Source organism: Oncorhynchus masou, chromosome 30 (assembly GCF_036934945.1).
Source record: "Oncorhynchus masou masou isolate Uvic2021 chromosome 30, UVic_Omas_1.1, whole genome shotgun sequence".
In the NCBI taxonomy this organism is placed as follows: Eukaryota; Metazoa; Chordata; class Actinopteri; order Salmoniformes; family Salmonidae; genus Oncorhynchus; species Oncorhynchus masou.
In genome coordinates this window covers 35507228-35528279 of record NC_088241.1, presented here as the reverse complement: position 1 = coordinate 35528279, position 21052 = coordinate 35507228, and the positions used below count along the sequence as shown (strand labels likewise).

Below are 21052 nucleotides of genomic sequence, written 5' to 3'. Positions count from 1 at the left end.
CTTATTAGCCACTCCCCCCTCCATCTCCTTCAACCATACAGTTTTTCAATTCCTATGCAAGCTGGGTGAGCTAGATCAAGCTGGGCGAGCTATGCAAGCTAGAGCTACTTATCAGAGTGTGTAGGAATGGTGAGACCATCATTACACTCTTGGCACGGCACACAATCTATCTCCCACAAACGATGCAATGTGATTGAATAAGATACAGTGTGGCTACAACTTATTAAAACGCAACAATCTTCGTCTTTGGAGCCTCTTCCACCATTGATGTGGTGGCAGTCATTTTGATATTACTGTAAACAAATCCCGCACCGACCGCCTCTTCTCACCAAATTAGCGCTCAGCAATATGGGCAACCACAGCCAGTCGCTGGTCCATAGCGATGCCTTGCATGCTTTATTAGCTCCAACACGCCTTTTATTGTCCAACCCAGCCCAGCACTCAGCTTGCATACATCAGAGGCAGCAACAAGCTGATTTAGCCTGAAATGCAATGGGGGAGAAAACACCCAGCATTCACCTTTCCAGAGAGTGGGGGAGCGAGAGAAAGGGAGCGAGAGGGGAGGGGGTGTAAAAGAGAATCAGAAAGGCAGATAAAAAATAAAGAGTAAAGCCAGGGAGAGGGAGATATAGTTCATTACAGCCGTTCTCTAAAATCATAGGTGTCTCTCTTTCATTAACCCGCGGCCCAACAATGCTGCAAGGCATTTCAATTGGCTTGTTTAAACTGTGCATTCGTTTGCCTTTTCGATTGAAGTTTTTTGTTGAGGGATACAAAGGATGGAGCGAGCCCCAACCGCGTGATGCAGCACGCGCACATTTCTATCTCATTAAAAGGCAGCATAATTAGGCCATTATAATTCAGGTGTAGATTGTCTCCACAGCTCTGCGGGATGCAGAATACATGTAGATTGGCAATTGTGGTCCTGTATGGCTCAATTGGTAGAGCATTGCGCTCACAGTGCCAGGATTATGGGTTTGATTCCCAGGGCCACCAGTAAGTAAAATGTATACACACATGACTGTATTATTAGTTGTAGTATAGTTTGATGGAGAGAGGAGACAGAGGAAAAGGCTAAACCCTGACCTTTTGGCACCTCACAAATTCCCAGAGGCCCTTGTAGGGATAAATGATATGTTTAAAATAACTGTGGGGTCATTCAATAATGGGTGCATAAGCCACTTAAAGGCTTCTTCACAAATGGCACACTTTTTTACAAAAGTAGCGCACTATGTGGGGAATAGGAAGTGGCCAAAGTGTAGAGACATACAGTATGAGAAGGGGAGTAATAGTAGTCCAACTGAGCACATCATTTCCGCTAACTCCGCAGACATTTTCCAAGAACTGAGGCCCAGAACTGTTCAGTGCACTTGATAACTCATGGCTTGTAACTTGGATCAAACGCTGAAACAACGCCCCAACAACACTCCCACAATGTTGTCCAAACTTACATCGTTCACATCACACAAGGCAGGAGATACACCATTTGTGCAATAACATTTTACACGGTCTCCAATATTTAACTTTTTGTGCGAGGGTGTGAAAGAGAAAGACAAATGGTTGATGGGAAGGGGGAAGAGAAGGGAGAGAGAGGGATGGGGGAGACAGAGTAGGTGTGAGAGAGCGGATGTCTAGGTCGCAAAAACAAGAATAATGGGTGGAATATCATGCTTTTCTCTCTCTCTGCTAATCCAACCTGCCTTTCCTTTGCACATCATCAGGAAGAGAAACCAACAGAGCATCACCAGGACTCACTGACTTCGTTCCAACTGGCACGCGATTCCCTTTATAGTGAACTATATTTATGATCAGGGATTATTGTCGAAAGTAGCACGCTATATAGGGAATAGGTTGCCATTCCAGATGCCGTAATTGAGCTCAGAGGGAATAGTCCACTGGAAGGGAAGGATCAGACTCCATATGATAGCCAGATGCGATACATACACCTCACACTCAGTAGCTACCTAACATGTCAGGGGTACTGAGTGACGAGAGATAATAGCAACATTGGAATGAGGGAGAGGGAGGACAGAGGGACTGAGCGTGCGACGGAGAATGAGGGGGAGATAAATGGAAAGATTTAGTGTTGGATGGAAGAGAGAAAAAGACATTGGTCCGTGTCCCAAATGGCCCTGGTCAAAAGTAGCGCGTCACATAGGTAGTAGGGATCCATTTGAGATGGAGACAAAGACAAGAGGGGTATAGAGGGGTGTCTGACCTGCGAAGGAGGTGGCACCAGCTGCAGTTGAAGTTGATCTGGGAGGAGATGCAGCTGTCACAGCTGGTGAACTGGAGACACGCTAGGGAGGGAAAACGACACACACACACACACACGTTGCAACACACCTGTTGTATTTGGGCGCATGTGACAAATGCATCTTTATTTTATTTGACATGTTACAACACACACGTCACAACACACATATGTTACAACACACATATGTTACAACACGCCCATGTCTGCTGACTCACAACACTGGTCCAGAGCTCTTAATTAACCTCTTGAACCTCTGGGGGCAGTATTTCATTTTTGGATGAAAAACGTTCCCGTTTTAAACAAGATATTTTGTCACGAAAAGATGCTCGACTGTGCATTTAATTGACAGCTTTGGAAAGAAAACACTCTGACGTTTCCAAAAATGCAAAGATATTATCTGTGAATGCCACAGAACTGATGCTACAGGCGAAACCAAGATGAAATTTCAAACAGGAAATGCCCCAGATTTTGAATGCGCTGTGTTCCAATGTCTCCTTATATGGCTGTGAATGCGCAAGGAATGAGCCTACACTTTCTGTCGTTTACGCAAGGGGTCTGCAGCATTGTGACATATTTGTAGGCATATCATTGGAAGATTGACCATAAGAGACTACATTTACCAGGTGTCCGCCTGGTGTCCTCCGTCAAAATTATTGCGTAATCTCCAACTGCATGCACGTTTCCATTTGGTTCAGAAGAGAAAGGCAACTGCCACGAATGATTTACCATCGAATAGATATGTGAAAAACACCTTGAGGATTGATTCTAAACAACGTTTGCCATGTTTCTGTCGATATTATGGAGTTAATTTGGAAAAAAGTTTGGCGTTGTAATGACTGAATTTTCTGTTTTTTTTTCTTAGCCAAACGTGATGAACAAAACGGAGCGATTTCTCCTACACAAATAATCTTTTTGGAAAAACTGAACATTTGCTCTCTAACGGAGAGTCTCCTCATTGAAAACATCCGAAGTTCTTCAAAGGTAAATTATTTTATTTGAATGCTTTTCTTGTTTTTGTGAAAATGTTGCCTGCTGAATGCTAGGCTTAATGCTATGATAGCTATCAATACTCTTACACAATTGCTTGTGTAGCTATGGTTGAAAAGCATATTTTGAAAATCTGAGATGACAGAGTTGTTAACAAAAGGCTAAGCATGTGAGCCAATATATTTATTTCATTTCATTTGCGATTTTCAAAAATAGTTAATGTTGCGTTATGGTAATGAGCTTGAGGCTATAATTACGCTCCCGGATACGGGATTGCTCGTTGCAAGATGTTAACAAGTAAAAATTCAACTTAGAATGTTGTATTTGATGATGCAAAACCGGGGCCATATTTATCAAGCATCTCAGAATTGAAGTGCTGATCCAGGATCAGGTCTCCCTTCTCCATGTTATCTTGTGCATTGTGATCTAAAAGGCTAAACAACTGACGCGAAATTAGAAAACCAACTCTGAGACGCCTGATACATATGGGCCCAGAGCTGAACAAGTCAAAACCAACATAGATATCCATATGTGGATCATTAGAAAGTTGTAGTTTGCTAATGCAAACAGATAATTCTCAAAAGAGAGGAGTTTGACACACAGGTGTCCCTGAAATGATGGGATACAGTCTGAGGAAAAATCTATTAGGCAGACATTGAACAGACCCCTCTATATTTCACCTATGACAAGGTCTAGAATCTAGACTAGTTCATGGGGGCCTACTTGTGTTATCATACATCATATCGTGAGCCATGTCTATTGAGAGGAATCCATCTTACTCGGTAGAGGCATCATCTCCACTGCTGTAGAGTTGGTGATTTTGGTCTTTGTCAGCTCCACACGATGGTACTCATAGATCGTTCTCCGACGAACATCTGGATGTGGTGAGGGAGAGAGGGAGGGAAGGAAGGAGAGAGAGAGAGCGAGAAAACACCTGTCACAAATCTTCCTCAGAGAGCTGAAACTAGGACAAATTGTCCCCAAAGAAGGGAGTGAGAGAGCGAGAGAAAAATAAGAAGAGAACAGAGGCAGAATCAGGCCATAAGGGAAGAGAGCTACCACAGCATTTATTTATTATTTATTTTTCCCTCTCTCAGTTTGTGTCCAACAGAGAGCCTGCCACTTGGCAATTGGGTGGGAAGCAATGTCCCACTAGAGCTGATATCAATCAGAGTCCCTGTTGAAAGCCCCCAGTTCCTCCAGGCAACTTCCCAAATGACACACTATTCCCTATATAGTGCACTACTTTTGACCATGGCCCACTTTGGTCAAAAGTAGTGAAATATGTCGAGAATAGGGTGCTATTTGGGATGCAGGCCAGTGACTAGAGTCATCTGCAGAAGGAGAAACCAGGCAAGGTAAGCGGAAGAACAGCAGTCCCTCCCTGGACCCTATAACTCAAACGCTTTTTCAATCCCACTGTAAAATGGCCCACTTGGTTTTGCAGTACACTATGCATAGGGAGAAAGGCTCAAAGTATTATATATTCATGTAAAGGCATACTGTAGCTCTACCATTGTAATCTCATAAATGTAACAGATTTGCTAGTTTATACCTTAATTCTAGTAATTTATCTGGTGTCGCTAAATCAATGTTAAGTGACTGAAATTCCTGGAATACAATGGGACGTTTATACAGTAAATCAGTGACAATAATTATTTTATGAAGCCATATGACATTGTTCGATATATTACACATTCTATAATACACACATTTTCATGTGCAATGAGCTGGAGAATGTAAATTCAATACACAGCGCCATGGCTGTGGAACATATACAACAATCAGTTTAACTCCTAGCAACCCCCATTCATCATATGCACTTACTGTATCCACACTTACATCAATGACCAATATGAAATGGACACATTTTGCCTGCTTGGATTAGTTTTGATCTAAGAGGAAAGCCATGTATCCTTTTGTGTGCATTAAGATACTGCCAATGTAATGTTAAAACCACTAAATCCCCTATTCTATTCTATTCTGTCTGTCTTATGATGTTATCCATCTGCAGATGCAGAAACTTGTAGGAAATGTTGTGTTGAAATACTTGTTTCTTAAAGTTCACTGAACAATTCGAGAACAATCCCAATGTCAAACAATTTGGATTATTTTTTTAAACCTTTATGAAACGTTCTTGTAACTTCATATGACTGCAGGGGCAGTATTGAGTAGCTTGGATGAAAAGGTGACCATTGAAAACGGCCAGCTCCTCAGTCTCAGTTGCTAACATATGCATATTATTGGTAGTATTGGATAGAAAACACTCTAAAGTTTCCAAAACTGTCAAAATGTTGTCTGTGAGTATAACAGAACTGATATTGCAGGCGAAACCCTGAGGAAAATCTTAACAGGAAGTGGCTTCTATTTTGAAAACTCCATGTTCCATAGCCTCCCCTTGCTGGATTTTCCTATCGCTTCCTCAAGGTGTCAACAGTCCTCAGACATAGTTTCAGGCTTTTATTTAGAAAAATGAGCCAGAACGATAACATCGCATCAAGTGTTCACATGAGTTTTGCTTGCGCAACAGAATTTGGACAGGCATTGTTTTCCCCTCTCCTACTGTGAAATACATTTGCGGTTGATATATTAGCGATTATATATTTTAAAAACAACCTGAGGATTGATTATAAAAAACGTTTGACATGTTTCTGTGGACATAATGGAAACTATTTGGAATTTTTGTCTGCGTTGTCGTGACCGCTCTTTCCTGTGGATTTCTGAACATAACGCGACAAACAAACTGAGGTATTTTGGATATAAAAATCATCTTTATGGAACAAACGGAACATTTGTTGTGTAACTGGGAGTCTCGTGAGTGAAAACATCCGAAGATCAAAGGTAAACGATTAATTTGATTGCTTTTCTGATTTTCGTGACCGAGCTACCTGATGCTAGGTGTACTTAATGTTTTATCGTGTGATCGATAGACTTACACAAACACTTGGATTGCTTTCCCTGTAAAGCATAAATTCAAAATCTGACACGACAGGTAGATTAACAAAAGGCTAAGCTGTGTTTTCCTATTGATTTCATGAATATAAATATTTATAGTAATATTTATTGTATGTAGCGCTATGCTAGTCAGCGGTTGTTGATGACATTTATCCCGATAGGGGGATTGCAGCCATAACAGGTAAAAAATACTAAGAAAAGTATGTTTTTTTCGTCACACCAGCCTTCGCTTTGGCTCCCCCTCCTGTCTAGCTCAGGTGTTTGGAGTTGCCGGCCTTCTAGCTGCTGCCGAACCTACTGCTGGCGAACGTCCTTCACTCATCAACCCCGGACCAGCCTCGTCATCATTACACACACCTGGTTCCAATCCCCACTCTATCACTGTATTTTTACCCCCTCTGCCATTTGTCTTTGTCGGTCATTGTAAATGTTACTTGTTTTCCTGAGTACTTTATATTTTTCACTTTGGGTTCGCCCTGTGCCTTTTTGTTTATGAAGATATATTTTGAGCAAGACAACATTTGGGTTTTGTCCCATTTTGATCTATAGTGCATACTAGGAAGATGGTGCCGGAGGAGATGGCTCCCATTTTATTGGTTCTTAACCAACCGTGCTATGTTTATTTTTTTTCCGCATTGTTTGTACCTTATTTTGTACATAATGTGGCTGCTACCGGACATAAGAACAGAGATTACCCACCTTGAATTGCACAAATCATTTTTCTACAATGAGTCAGACAGGAAGGATATACTCCAAACACCCGAACAGGGCCTCATCTCCGTCACTCGCTGAAGAAAGAAAATGAGATTTCGCAGAAAGAGATCGGGTTGCCTTGTGTGGATCAGGCGGCGAGTGACTAATCAACCTTTTACATCCGTACTGCAAGCTAACGTTCAATCGTGGGAAAATAAATGGGACGAACTGAAAACACATATTCTACCAACGAGACATTAAAAACTGTCACACCCTGACCATAGTTTGCTTTGTATGTTTCTATGTTTTGTTTGGTCAGGGTGTGATCTGAGTGGGCATTCTATGTTGGATGTCTTGTTTGTCTATTTCTATGTCTGGCCTGATATGGTTCTCAATCAGAGGCAGGTGTTAGTCATTGTCTCTGATTGGGAACCATATTTAGGTAGCCTGTTTGGTGTTGGGTTTTGTGGGTGATTGTTCCTGTCTCTGTGTTTGCACCAGATAGGGCTGTTTTAGGTTTTCACATTTCTTGTTTTTGTTAGTCTGTTCATGTATAGTTTAATTCATTAAAGAACCATGAATAGAAGCCACGCTGCGTTTTGGTCCGCCTCTCCGTCAACTCAAGAAAACCGTTACAGAATCACCCACCACAACAGGACCAAGCGGCGTGGTAACGGGCAGCAGCAGGAGCAGCGCGAGGACGAATGGACATGGAAGGATGAGTTAGATGGTAAAGGACCCTGGGCACAGCCTGGAGAATATCGCCGCCCCAAAGAAGAGCTGGAGGCGGAGAAGGCAGAGAGGCGCTGGTATGAGGAGGCAGCACGGCGGCGTGGATGGAAGCCCGAGAGTAAAAAAAAACATTTCTTGGGGGGAGGCACACAGGAAGTGTGGCGAAGCCAGGTAGGAGACCTGTGCCAACTTTCTGTGCTTACCAGGGGGCTGGAGAGACCGGGCAGGCACCGTGTTATGCTGTGAAGCGCACGGTGTCCCCAGTGCGGGTGCATAGCCCGGTGCGGTACATTCCAGCTCCGCGTATCGGCCGGGCGAGAGTGGGCATCGAGCCAAGTGCCTCACAGTGACTGTACGTACATATCCCAACCAGAAGCCATGGATTACAGGCAACAATATCACTGAGCTAAAGGGTAGAGCTGACACTTTCAAGGAGCGGGACTCTAACCCGGAAGCTTATAAGATATCCCGCTATGCTCTCCGACGATCCAACAAACAGGAATAAGATCGAATCGTACTACACCGGCTCCGACGCTCATTGGATGTTGCAGGGCTTGCAAACTATTACAGACTACAAAGGGAAGCACAGCCGAGAGCTGCTCAGTGATACGAGCCACCCAGACGAGCTAAATAACTCATATGCTTGATTCGAGGCAAGTAACACTGAAACATGCATGAGAGCATCAGATGTTCCGGACGACTGTGTGATCACAGAGGTGCCAGAGCCCCTCAGCCCAGAGGTGCCAGAGCCCCTCAGCCCAGAGGCGCCAGAGCCCCTCAGCCCAGAGGCGCATGCGCTGACCAACTGGCAAGTGTCTCACTGACATTTTCAACCGCTACCGATGTAAGACCTTTAAACAGGTCAACATTCACACAGCCGCTGGGCCAGATGGGTTACCAGCATGCGTACTCCGAGCATGCGCTGACCAACTAGCAAGTCTCTCACTGACATTTTCAACCTCTCCCTGTCTGAGTCTGTAATTCCAACATGTTTCAAGCAGACCACCATAGTCCTTGTGCCCAAGAACACTAAGGTAACCTGCCTAAATGACTACCGACCTGTAGCACTCACGTCTGCAGCCATGAAATTCTTTGAAAAGCTGGTCATGGCTCACATCAACACCATTATCCCAGAAACCCTAGACCCACTCCAATTTACATACCACCCCAACAGATCCACAGATGACACAATCTCTATTGTACTCCACTCTGCCCTTTCACACCTGGACAGTGAGTAGTGCTTATGGCCCAGTACATCACCGGGGCCAAGCTTCCTGCCATCCAGGACCTCTATACCAGTCGGTGTCAGAGGAAGGCCCTAAAAATTGTCAAAGACTCCAGCCACCTTAGTCATAGACAGTTCCCTCTGCTACCGCACGTTAAGCGGTACCGGAGCGCCAAGTCTCGGTCTAAAAGGCTTCTAAATAGCTTTTACCCCAAGCCATCAGACTCCATCTAATCAAATGGCTACGCAGACTATTTGCAATGCCTTATATAGGGAATAAGGTGCTATTTGAGACAACCATGAATATTCATTGTTCTAATATAGGTGAGAATACAGAACTACAGAGACGTTATGCCCTATTAAAATGTGTGAAAAACAGTCACTGTGTGTGTTTCTTGCTTTGTTTCTGCACCAAAAACGTCTGACCAATGCAAGGTACCGTACAGTAAGTCTAGCTAGCTACTGTATCAGCTACCTTTACCCTGAATACCACCCCTCTCCTTGCCTTCCCTATGGCTGGCTTCCTCTGACCACAGGCAGTGAGATTATAAAGTGTGTAATGATAGCATGGATGAGGGAGGGGAGGTCTCTCACTGTCTGCCTGCCTGGGAATGCTCCTCTGTGGGCAGGCTGTCTAGACTCTGTGGCCTGGCTCGGTTTTCCTCCAGGCGATGGGAAGAGGTTATATTGCCCCTAGACGCTGATCTTGGATTTCCCTCAAACAGTTAAGGATTAGGATTGCAAATTGGGAAAACTTCACCCCATAGCCTGGGAGGGAGGAAGCTTTAATTTACAGCAAATACAGGCCGTCTCAGCCTGAGCATCAACAAGCGGTAATGAAGATTTAGCTGCCCTGCTCCGGTACATCAAACAAAAGGAGCTTTGCAGAAGTGTAACATCAATTATGAACACAAAGATCAATTAGGCCATAATCTAATTAAAAGCACAGACAAAATAATGCACTGGCCCAGTCAATATCTCACCAGATGGAAATACAATGGATAATAGGCTACTGGTCTGGTACACACCTACACTCTTAGAAAAAAATGGTTAGAAAAAGGTTCTTTAGCTGTCCCTATATGAGAACCCTTTTTGGTTCCATGTAGAACCCTCTGTGGAAAGGGTTCTACATTGAACCTAGAACCAAAAGGCTTCTACTTGATACCAAAAGGGTTCTCCTATGGGGACAGCCAAATAACCCTTTTGGGTTCTAGATGGCACATTTTCGTCTAAGAAGACTCCTTTATAACAATGATCTATTATGAAAATCTGAATACCAGACCAGGAAATGATTTCTTATTCATTCACCCTTGCAAGTTGGATGAGAATCAATGGAAATGTGACATGGAGACCTTGTGCAATGAGTTAAAAACCACTGAGGGGATGAGGTAATCTAAATTCAGAATAGTGCTTTATTGCCAGAGCCTGTGTGCCTATAGGAACAATGGAGTCCAAAACGGCCGGGGGGAAGAAAATAATCGATGCGCAGGTAGATTTTCATTACACATACTGTTCCAACAGCACAGTGATAATAATAATTACTGTCTGGAACAGAATAGCACATAGGACCCTGACAGTGAGGTTAGTTCACTATTCTTTTCCTACTCACTCAGCTGATAGAAAAGCTACAGTTCCGTGCCAGTTTATTTCCTGCCATCAACATAACAATCATGCAGCTTTCATTTCACCGTCTCATTAATTCAGAATCCTCGCTACCACACGGCGAGATCTCTAGCTTTGAGCAGATTACCTCCAATATCTGTTCCCTGAAATCTACGTAATCACCCCAAAATACAATACAAATACAGACATTGGACATGGTAATTCAGCAATATCATAAAATGAATGGATATGATGAAAACGCAAGGACCTCTATCTGAGCTCTGACTGTATAATAACGAGGTGAGAAAATTGTGGGCCAGCTATTGTACCACAGCTTCCGCAGTGAATTAGCAAAAGAAAACACAGTCTGATCAGATGTAAGAGTGCACGTCAGCAGGCAGACAGGTATTAAAATGACTGAGGCACTTCTGGTTTTGATAACCTCATCAGAATAATGCATGAGGGTGACTGGGAGTCTGGCTGTCCGTGCATCTGGCTGCCCATCCCGGGGGTGGCTAAATAAAAGCCTAGCACCTGACCTGCTAAATCTCTTGTCTGTACAAGCATATCTTCCCCCGGCTACCGCCAATGCAGCACAGGCCAGGCCCAAACGCCATGGCCTGGAGATAGCTAGCTAGCTAGCATAAAATATTACATTTCACAACTTGAGCGTGGCTTAAGGAGAGGGTTAGAGGGATCCTTTCCGGCTGCACTAGCTGTGTGTGCTCAGCCCAATATTGTCACGCCCTGACCTTAGTATTCTTTGTTTTCTTTATTATTTTGGTTAGGTCAGGGTGTGACATGGGTGATTATATGTGTTTTTCCTGTCTAGGGCTTTTGTATGTTTATGAGGTTGCCACCAGTCTAGGGGTTTTGTATGTCTATGGTTGCCTAGATTGGATCTCAATTAGAGGTAGCTGTTTATTGTTGTCTCTGATTGGGAACCATATCTAGGCAGCCATATTCCTGGAGTATTTTGTGGGTGATTATCTATGTCTATGGATGTTGCGTGGGTGCACTCTGTGTTGATAGCGGTCATGTTCATTTTGTTTGTTTTGTGTACTTTGTGTTATTTCGTCTTACATTAAAAGAATGTATTCACATCACGCTGCGCTTTGGTCCTCCAATCCTTACTACTCCTCCTCGTAAGAGGAGGAGGAAGAAGAGCGTGACAAATATGCGTTAATTGGCAGCAGAAACACTTATTGACTCGCATGAGTTCCCCCCTCAACACTGATTACTCAGCCCTCCAGCTGCCTGGGCTCTTCTTAAAATAGTGCACTCTATATGGGAATAGGGTGCCTTTTGGGATTACCTATGTTACGCTCTGAGACCTGGAGGCTAAAGCCACCAAGCAATCACTCTAGTCTAAATACATAACTTTTTTTTCTTAGTACCACAAGAAACTGCAGTGAAGATTTTAGACATGATCAATACTAACTGTGAAAAAAAAGAACAACCAGTCCTTAAAGATAATCTACATTTAAAAATACTTTTTTTGCCAGAGAATAACAAATGAGTTCCATGCAGTGGTGGGGATTGGGATATCACAGCAGGAATTCAGCACAACGTAGCCATCTGAACCAGATCCCCCTGTGCTGTTGCAGATTTAGGTGCATCCCAAATGGCATCCTATCCCCTATACAGTGCCTTGCAAAAGTACTCATCCACCTTGCCATTTTTCCTATTTTGTTGCATTACAACCTGTAATTTAAATGGATGTGTATTTGGATTTCATGTAACGGACATACACAAAATAGTCCAAATTGGTGAAGTGAAATGAAAAAAAAAAAAAAACTTGTTTAAAAACATTATAAAGAAGAAAAAATGGAAAAGTCCTGCGTGCATATGTATTCACCCCTTTGCTATGAAGCCCCTAAACAAAATCTGGTGCAACCAATTACCTTCAGAAGTCACATAATTAGTTAAATAAAGTCCACCTGTTTTGCAATCGAAGTGTCACATGATCTGTCACATGATCTCAGTATATATGCACCGGTTCTGAAAGGAGTCTACTGGCTACTTTGAGCTGAATTCCTGCTGTGATATCCCAATCCCCACCACTGCATGGAACTCATTTGTTATTCTCTGGCATAAAAAGTATGTATATTGAAATGTCCTAGCGTAGTCAAAATGGCATTGAATGAGGGCAGTGGCTGGCACTCTCATGGAGTCCTTATCAAGCAGCTTGGATTTTCTAGCCAAAAACTTAGACCTGTCATTAGCTTTCCCTAGCACTTCAGTGACCATGCTCACAACTCCCAAGCTTCCATCAAGGATGCAACGCAGGTAGCTAACAGAGGTTTTAGTAGTCAGCACTTCACCCCCTAGCTCCACTCTGATTTCAGAGGAACCTACACAATTTAGGTTTGGAGCCAAAAATAGTTGCCTCAGTTTTACCTAAGTGCAGGCTTATTATTATCGGGGTGGCAGTGTAGCCTAGTGGTTAGAGTGTTGGACTAGTAACCGCAAAGGTTGCAATGTTCCAAGCTGACAAGGTACAAATCTGTCATTCTGCCCCTGAACAAGGCAGTTAACCCACTGTTCATAGGCCGTCATTGAAAATAAGAATTTGTTATTACCTGACTTGCCTAGTTAAATAAAAATATCTCCAAGCCATTTGCAAATGTTAGTCAGCTCTGTGCTAAGTATGCTCTCCAACATAGTTTTACTTTTATTAGTCACCAGAAGTGTAGAGTCCTCTGCATAAAGGAAAAGATGGGAAGAAAAGAGGCCCAAGCACACTCCTCTGCGGAATGCCACAACTCACTGGTTTTGCCTGAGACAGTGAACCACTAATCTCTACTACTTACTCCCTAATAGTACTTACTCCCTTACTCCCTACTACTTACCCAGCTTAGAGGAGTACTGCTTAACCCCAGTGCCTCCAGTTTGGAGATTAGGGTGGTTAACTGTATCAAAGGCCTTCTGTAGGTCAAGCAGTACCATTCCACACAGCTTTCCCTCATCAATCTCTTTCCTGATGAAGTCAGTCAAGTGAAGTAGACATGAATCAGTGGAGTATGTTTTTCTAAAACCCGACTGAAAATCATACAGTAGACTTTGTTGACATATTCTTAACTTTGATCTTTGATGTCATACTGGAGATAGACACAGGCCTGTAATTCCCAGGGTCAGACTTTATCCCCTTCTTATACAGAGGTATAACTTTAGCTTGTTTCATGTCCCTGGGAAAGGTGCCTTGTTCAAGAGAGCGATATGTTTATGTTTATGTATCCAGGCCTGTGGCTTTGTAGCATTTAAACTCTGCTAGCATACTGGCTATTTTTGCTGTTTCTACCTTTGCAAAATAAAAAAAAGTTGGGCTGAACCCCTAACCTGGTCACAATATTTCTTGGCTTGGTCGTTTCCATACAAACCCGAACTGAAACCAGAACAGTAGTACAAAAATAGTTGAATTCATTGGCAACCTCTGCTTTTTCATATACAGTATCATCTCCCCCCTGATGTTCAGTCCAATACTGTTTAGCTTGTTTTTGGCAGTACTACTACAATCTAGTTCCTTAAATGATTTCCAAAGCTTTTTAGGGTCATTTTGGTTCTCAATGATTTATCAGCAAAGTTCCCCTCTTTGCTTCATCCATTCTGATATGTGCTTCATTTCTGTGATGTTTATATAGGAGAAAATCAGGCTGCTCTTGGAATTCTTCAATTTCTTTAAGGCCTTAGTCCTTGCTTGGATAGATTCTAGAATCTCATGATTAAATCAAGGGCTAGATCTCTGCTTTACTCTGACCTGTCTAATGGGACTATCCAGCACAGTCAATTTTACCCACTTGCTCCCTAAACATTGAGTCCTCTGATTCTAACAGTTTTTCCCTTTTAAAGTGATGCTCGAAAGGTTTTGTACAATTTCAGCCAGTAAGTTCTGAAAGTAGCACTCGCGAGTCAAAACGGGTATCTAAAAACTGTGCACAATTGTGTACGTCATCCATTTCGAATGATATGTTACGCCCATATTATGTCTCCTGCAATTCAAATGATATGTTACGAATTTGTAGGTGCTTAATATCCCGTTCTTCTCTTTAAGAATCTATCAGTTACAACAATCAAATTCAGTACAGCTGTGATTCTTCTCACGACACTGCACTGTAAACCGTGTTAACAAACCTGTAGCTTCAGATGTGGTCAAATATATTGGCACCCTTGCACTTTACAATGGAGCAGAATGTTCCGTTTTTTTTGTTTTCAAAACCGGTTGAAGGCATATTTTTACAGGTGAGATAAATGACACAGTAAATGCAAAGCATTGCCTCCAACCAAATTAATTTGTATTTTGAATAATGTTGTCCAGACATACTTTAAAGTATTAAATCTCAATTTCAGTTTAGATTTTTTTGCTTGGTCCTGTGCCGTTGTAAATCAAACAAATACATGTGTAAACACATCACAGCCTTTTTGACCGACAGAAGCCCCAAGATGCTAATCCTGACCTTTCTCGACAGACAGACAGAGACATAACAAATGCTCACCCACCGACCGTCAACCTGCTCTCTCCTCTCCTCTCCATACCTATCACATTCGCCACCATTCACTAGGTATATGAGATATATGATACAAATGTTTCAAACCAGGTTTTTTCCCCAGGCATGGATACTGTCTAACAAGGACAGTCACAGTCTTCACAACCAATAATTTGTTTCTAAGCCATTTCCTGGTCCTTCATCTTCTCATTAACTAGTATGTTATTATTATTATATTACAGTATATTATTATCACTTCCAAAGGAGAGGACTCTCATACAGAAAATGTGATCTTAAACTAATAGTTTACTTCCGAGGGGGCACTGTACTACTCTTTGGGCTGTATAGTATGTCCCTTAAACCAAAAGAAGTAAAGAAGTGATCCCAGTAAAGGTTTGTGAGAAAGCTGACTCAGCATGTTACATTGTTTCAAACAGGCAGTCTCAGTTTACAACAGTAGGGCTTCCGGAGGGAGTTCAGAACACACGCCGCCCTGGGTGTCATCTTTCATGTTTAACACTCATCCCTGCATTCCTCTCCTCCCTTCCCTGCCCCAGATAGGCCTTTTGTCTTCCTCCCTACATGCAGTAGGAGAGCTGAGGGGCTACATCCCAAATCGCACCTTATTCCCTACATAGTGCACTGGGCTCTGGTCAACAGTAGCGTACTATATAGGGTGTCAATTTGGGATGCAACCCCAGGTGTCTGTTTTCACCAGTTGAGCGTAACAGAGGCTGCATCAAAGAGGGTAAGTCCTTTGGAGGCCTAAGAACTCTCAATACTGTCTACAGGAGTGTTATGGGAGCGCTGCTGTAGCTACTGTAACAAGAGCACCCTATTCCCACAGTCTTCAGAGAAGTAGAGAGAATCAACAACCACGGAAGATCAACACTCACAGTGCAGCTGAGCAGAAGGTTTGAATTCCCCCTTATAACAACACTGAAACCCTTTCTTCCCGAACACAGAGGCAATGTTCCAAACGGCACCCTATTCTCTATGTAGTGCCCATATGGCTCTGGTAGAAAGTAGTAGGCTATATAGGGAATAGGGTGACCCTTGTGAAAAACCACATGATTTCCCAAGAGAAATGTCCACGTTTTGCACATGTAACATTTTATTTCACATGTGAAATTATGTAAAACCGTCTGGTTTTGAAACACTTCACATGATATGATATTTCCCATTAAGTTGTGTGGCTGTTTTTCACGCGATTTCACGGGTGTTGCCCAGCAAACAAAAAAGTTGTCACACAGTCGCAGTGTTTTAAATCTAAATATTTTACATAAAGGATTACATTGTGTATGTTTATTCATACAGTAATTCTTACTCAACATGCCCTCACCTTGAATGTGAACTCACAACCTCGTGGTTCACAGCATTCCGATCTCTTGCTGAGCCACCATGTCTGTGTCAATAACTGATTTCACCTGTATTACTACTATTCATGGTGACACGTGTTGACATTTTATATCCCCATGTTGTCAAATTTATTTCACACGAGATCATGTTTTCACGTGCTCACGTGTTATCATATTAACTTCACATCAGATCACATGTAAAATTCATGTGATTTTTCCGAAAGGGAATCTTAAAGGTTTTTGAGTAGAGGTAATTATTACCCACAACTCAATAATTTCAGACAAAGTCCATTTAAAAAAAAATGTAATTGGATAAATAACTAGCTATAAAACTTTAAGTGGAACAAATAGATTCTTCAAATGCCAAGTCCTATGATAAAAATATACTCAAAGTTTCTCGTCTTTTCTCTACGTTGTATTAACTTTAATTGGCCTGAATTGGAAGGAACCTCATGCAAAGAGTCAAATCTGGACCTGTGCCCATACTCACACCGTTTCTGTGAGGTGAAAACTTTGTTGGAGAGGCCGCAGCGAAAGCTTGAACTAAACCCCAAAAGGGAGAAGCATTGAGAAGAAAAAAACACCAAAAGTTTAACTTACTTGTGATGGTGTATGAGAGGATGGAGAGGGGAGGACGGCTCATAGTAATCGCTGGAATGGAATTAATGTGTTTGGTACTTTTCCATTCCTTCCATTCCAGTCAATACATTGACCCTGCCCTCCAATCCAAAGTGACACCAACCACTACTGGTGTGTTGTGAGTCATGGTGTGTGTGTGTGTTCACGTGTGTGCGTGCGTCCGTCCGTCTCTGTGTGCAGTGACGCAGTGCACTCTCTGCATCATGGTGACTCACTGGGTATCTGCTGGATCCTGTGGACCACCACAAAGGCATCGGAGAGGCCCACTTTCACCGGGTGATTGACGGAGCTGATCTGGGCCACCTCCATTGGAATCTGGAAGAGAGAGAGGAGGGAGACGGACATCCATCACCAGCCACCAGACCTGTCTATCTGACTGAGCCTGCTGGGAGTAGGACCCAAACAGACCTTAACCAGACAGAGGCCTGACAGTTCCTGATGCTGATGGAGGGTTGTGGGAAATGTGTCCCAGATGGCACTATTCCCTACACCCTACTGGCTCTGGTCAAAAGTAGTGCACTATATAGGGAGTAGGTTGCCATTTGTGAAGCATCCTACAAACAATGGGACTTAATTTACTGGAAGGAACAAATAGCTTGTTAAAATGGACTAATCTCCCAGGAAATCCATCAAAATGGAGGCGCAAATGAATAAGTCTGCAATATAAGTCTGGTGGGCTCAAATTTGAGAATGTTGAGATCCTAGGAGAGAGACATTTATAGTGTGGTGAAAGTAGGTGAAATAAATAAGGGAAGTAAAAGCCACAGTGAGGGTTGTCTTTACATGGAAGTGGAGTGGAAGAGTGGAGTTAAATAGAAGTACTCCCTGATTGAAATGGAAGAGAGAACTTTTATGGGGCTTGTGATTATGATAGATGTATAACATATGTAATAATTGGATTTAATGGATTCCGTAATTGCGGCCTAACACATTTAGACATTTATCTGACAGAGAAGTCACTCTTGATTCCTACTCTCTTTCACTCAGTTCCTTTTTCTCCCTCTTCCCATTTTGACATTTTAATCGGCACCGCCACAGTATCTAGTAAACATAATCTCTCTCGCATGCAGCGATGTTACAGTGACTCAAAACTTGCGACACGAGTTAGACTGTTATGAACCATATTAAACATATGGAAGCAGAATGGGGAGAGGAAGTAATATTTTCAGAGGGAGCGTCAATAACGACGGCCATTAAATTGTCAGTCACGGTAGCGACACATCGTGCCCTGAGTGAAAACAGAGGTTGATGAGCACGGCGCTTTATTCATCAATTCAATCAAGGAGAGAATTAAATAAGTGCTCTGTCACCAAGAGAAAGTGAGGTTGAGGAAGGAGAGACAGAGATAGAGAGACCAAGAAAGAGGAACAGAATGAGACAGAGAGAGAGAGCATGGTGAGTGTGAAGAATTCCCTGCTTCTCACGAGATAGGTGTGACGTCATGTCACTCCTACACCCATGTGGGAGATACACGGAGAGATGAGCACTGAGAGTGAGAAAGAGATGGATAGAGGGAGAGGAGCAGCAAATAGAGAAAGCGAGTGGTAAATAAAGCCTAGAGAGGAACAGAGAGATAGAGAGACTGACCTCTTTGTAGGCGAAGACAATCCTGCCGTCGCTGTGCAGTGTGGCCTGGAAGGTGAAGCTACCCAGGTTGTAGTTGTCTTGCAGGTGGACATGATCCCACTGGACCACCAGAGCAGTGCCTGAGAGAGAGGGACACGGTCACAACCATACAGAACTACACAGGGCTACACAGAACCACACAGAACCACACGGGGCCTCACAGAACCACATAAAACTACACAGGGCCACATAAAACCACATAGATAGAACCAAACAGCGCCACACAGAACCCCTTAGATCCACACAGGACCATATAGAACCAGACTGAGAACCATTCCAGACCGCGTAGAACAACATAGAGAGGCTCCTTAAGTTTCAAACATTGATTGAGGCACCCAGGGTAGCCAAAATGAGTTGCGATGTGTGTCTTCCCTGTTACCATAGACTCTACAGGAAGATCAGTTTCACCTTTTTTGATTATAAAGAGACATGTAGTCCTAGTGTATTCCAGTTTAGCAAAACTCCCTATGACATAACAGGCTGCTTCAAAGTATTTTTGAAGAATCAGGTGGAAGCTCACATGGAGCTCATGGCACTGTACTGTACTAGCAACCCCCGGAGTGCAGGCCTCACGTTCATCCCTATGCTGTTTTGATTTAGTGTGGACTTCGGGCAGCCTTTGGACGTGAAAATGATGTCTTCATTCTCCTGTGCAACCAGCCAGTCATTTGGCCGGGAGCCAGAGCAATAAAGATTTGTTAACACAAGTAATCCATTTTTCCTTCACACACCCAGAGCCCCTCTCTCCATCCAAAGTAAAGTGGAGATTTAGTTTCTCTGCTGACAGCTAGGAGTATCGGAGTCTTGTGCTACAGGAAACCCCATAATAACACACATCTGGCCTCCAGAAGGCTTCTGCATGGGGCTGATGCTGCAGGATTCGCAATGGCCTGGCAAGGGCACGGGGCTGTATGCTGGATGTAGAGAGGACAGGGACATGTCTGTGATTGTTACAGTAACTCCATCCCAAATGGAACCTTATTTCCTATATAGTGCACTACTTTTGACCAAGGCACACCCTGTGTGCTATGGTGTAGACTTGCTTTGCAGGAGCTCTGCTCTATTTTGAAACAAACTAATATTTGTCTTAACCTCTCACAACCTACAACTTCAAACATTGTCTGGCAATATGACAAAGGGAAAAGGCACCAAAAAAAGGGGGCGCTAAACAAGATCATTTGATTGAGACAGACAACGAGCCAATGTTAACACCGCCGACCCACGAGGAGTTAGCTGAAGATGCTAGCTCCCAAGAGTTCCCCACAGAACCTACTGGCTGCCATAAACTCGCTAAGCAAGAAGGTGGGCACAAGGTTGGCTGATATCTCAAAGAGTACTGGGAATTTGACTGAAACTGTGAAGGCAACTAAGGGCAGGTTGCATGAGGTTGAGGAGACAACAGTTGATCACGAGGCCAGGCTACAGGACAAAGAAACAGAGACACAGTGCGCAACGTTCAAAAATGATGACAAAACCCTGAAAGCCCGATTGGAAATGCTTGAGTCGCATTCAAGACGCCAGAACATCCGAATATTTGGGATCCAGGAGGACACTGAGAAAGGGAAACCCACTGAATTTGTCTCGGAGCTGATACATCGCTGGGGAGTGAACACCATCCTGATCGACCTCGCACACAGATCACAGGCAACGAAGCCAGCCAAGGGTGCGCCACCAAGGCCATTCATGTTACCGCTGCACTATCCCCAGACCAGGGATCTCATCCTCAAGCTGGCTAGTCAAAAGTTCCCCCTTAACTACAATAGAGCCAGGGTGTCTTTCTACCCAGATCTTACCCAGAAAGAGTATGATGAGTTACGCAACAAATGCAGAGCGGCCAACATCCGATATGGATTCCTCTTCCCAGCCCAGGTTAAGGGGACAGTTGAGGGATCAACACATATGTTTGACAACCCAAAAGAGGCCGATCTGTACTTGTCAAGCAAGCTCCCTGGCTGAGGATACAGAACGACTGTGTCAAGCGGCTAAATGGCCAAATACAGGCCAGGAATGTGTTTGAATTTCATGCCTATGTCTTTTCAATCAGAAGATCACTCACCGAACGTGAGAGTTAGTTTATATGCTGAGCATCTATAGATGACGAGTTAGTTGAAGCTGTATGTCTAGACACACAAGGTTTGTGTGTTAGTCAAGGAGTGCTTCGTTTGGGGAAGTCACTCAGTAATGGGGCGGGAGGGGGTATGGGGTCTGTGTTTTATGTTCACATTTATTAAATCAGGTGGCATGACGAGCTCCTGCAAGGCGGGACGTTTTTCATTTTGGGCTTTGTATGACTGCAACAATTTGCTCTAAAATAAGAAATGCCACATCGTGACCGAGCACAGAGTTAGACCAGGTGGAATAAAGATAGTCAGCTGGAACTGTAATGGCTTAGGGCATGTCATGAAACGAGCTAAGTTTTTTTCTCATCTTAAATCACTGGACGCTGACATGGTGCTTCTTCAAGAAACTCATATTAAATGCTCCGCTCAGGCCA

General features: G+C 43.3%; 1 protein-coding gene across 1 annotated transcript in view; it reads right to left on the bottom strand.

Annotated features, from left to right (window-relative positions):
• Positions 1 to 21052, bottom strand: part of LOC135522582 (plexin domain-containing protein 2-like) — a 171457-nt gene that overhangs the window by 43596 nt on the left and 106809 nt on the right. The window contains exons 6-9 of the mRNA XM_064948983.1: positions 18520 to 18638; positions 17148 to 17247; positions 4024 to 4119; positions 2219 to 2300 (exon numbers count right to left, since the gene is read on the bottom strand). Of these exons, the coding sequence (XP_064805055.1) occupies positions 2219 to 2300; positions 4024 to 4119; positions 17148 to 17247; positions 18520 to 18638 (397 nt within the window). The remainder of the gene's footprint in view (positions 1 to 2218; positions 2301 to 4023; positions 4120 to 17147; positions 17248 to 18519; positions 18639 to 21052) is intronic.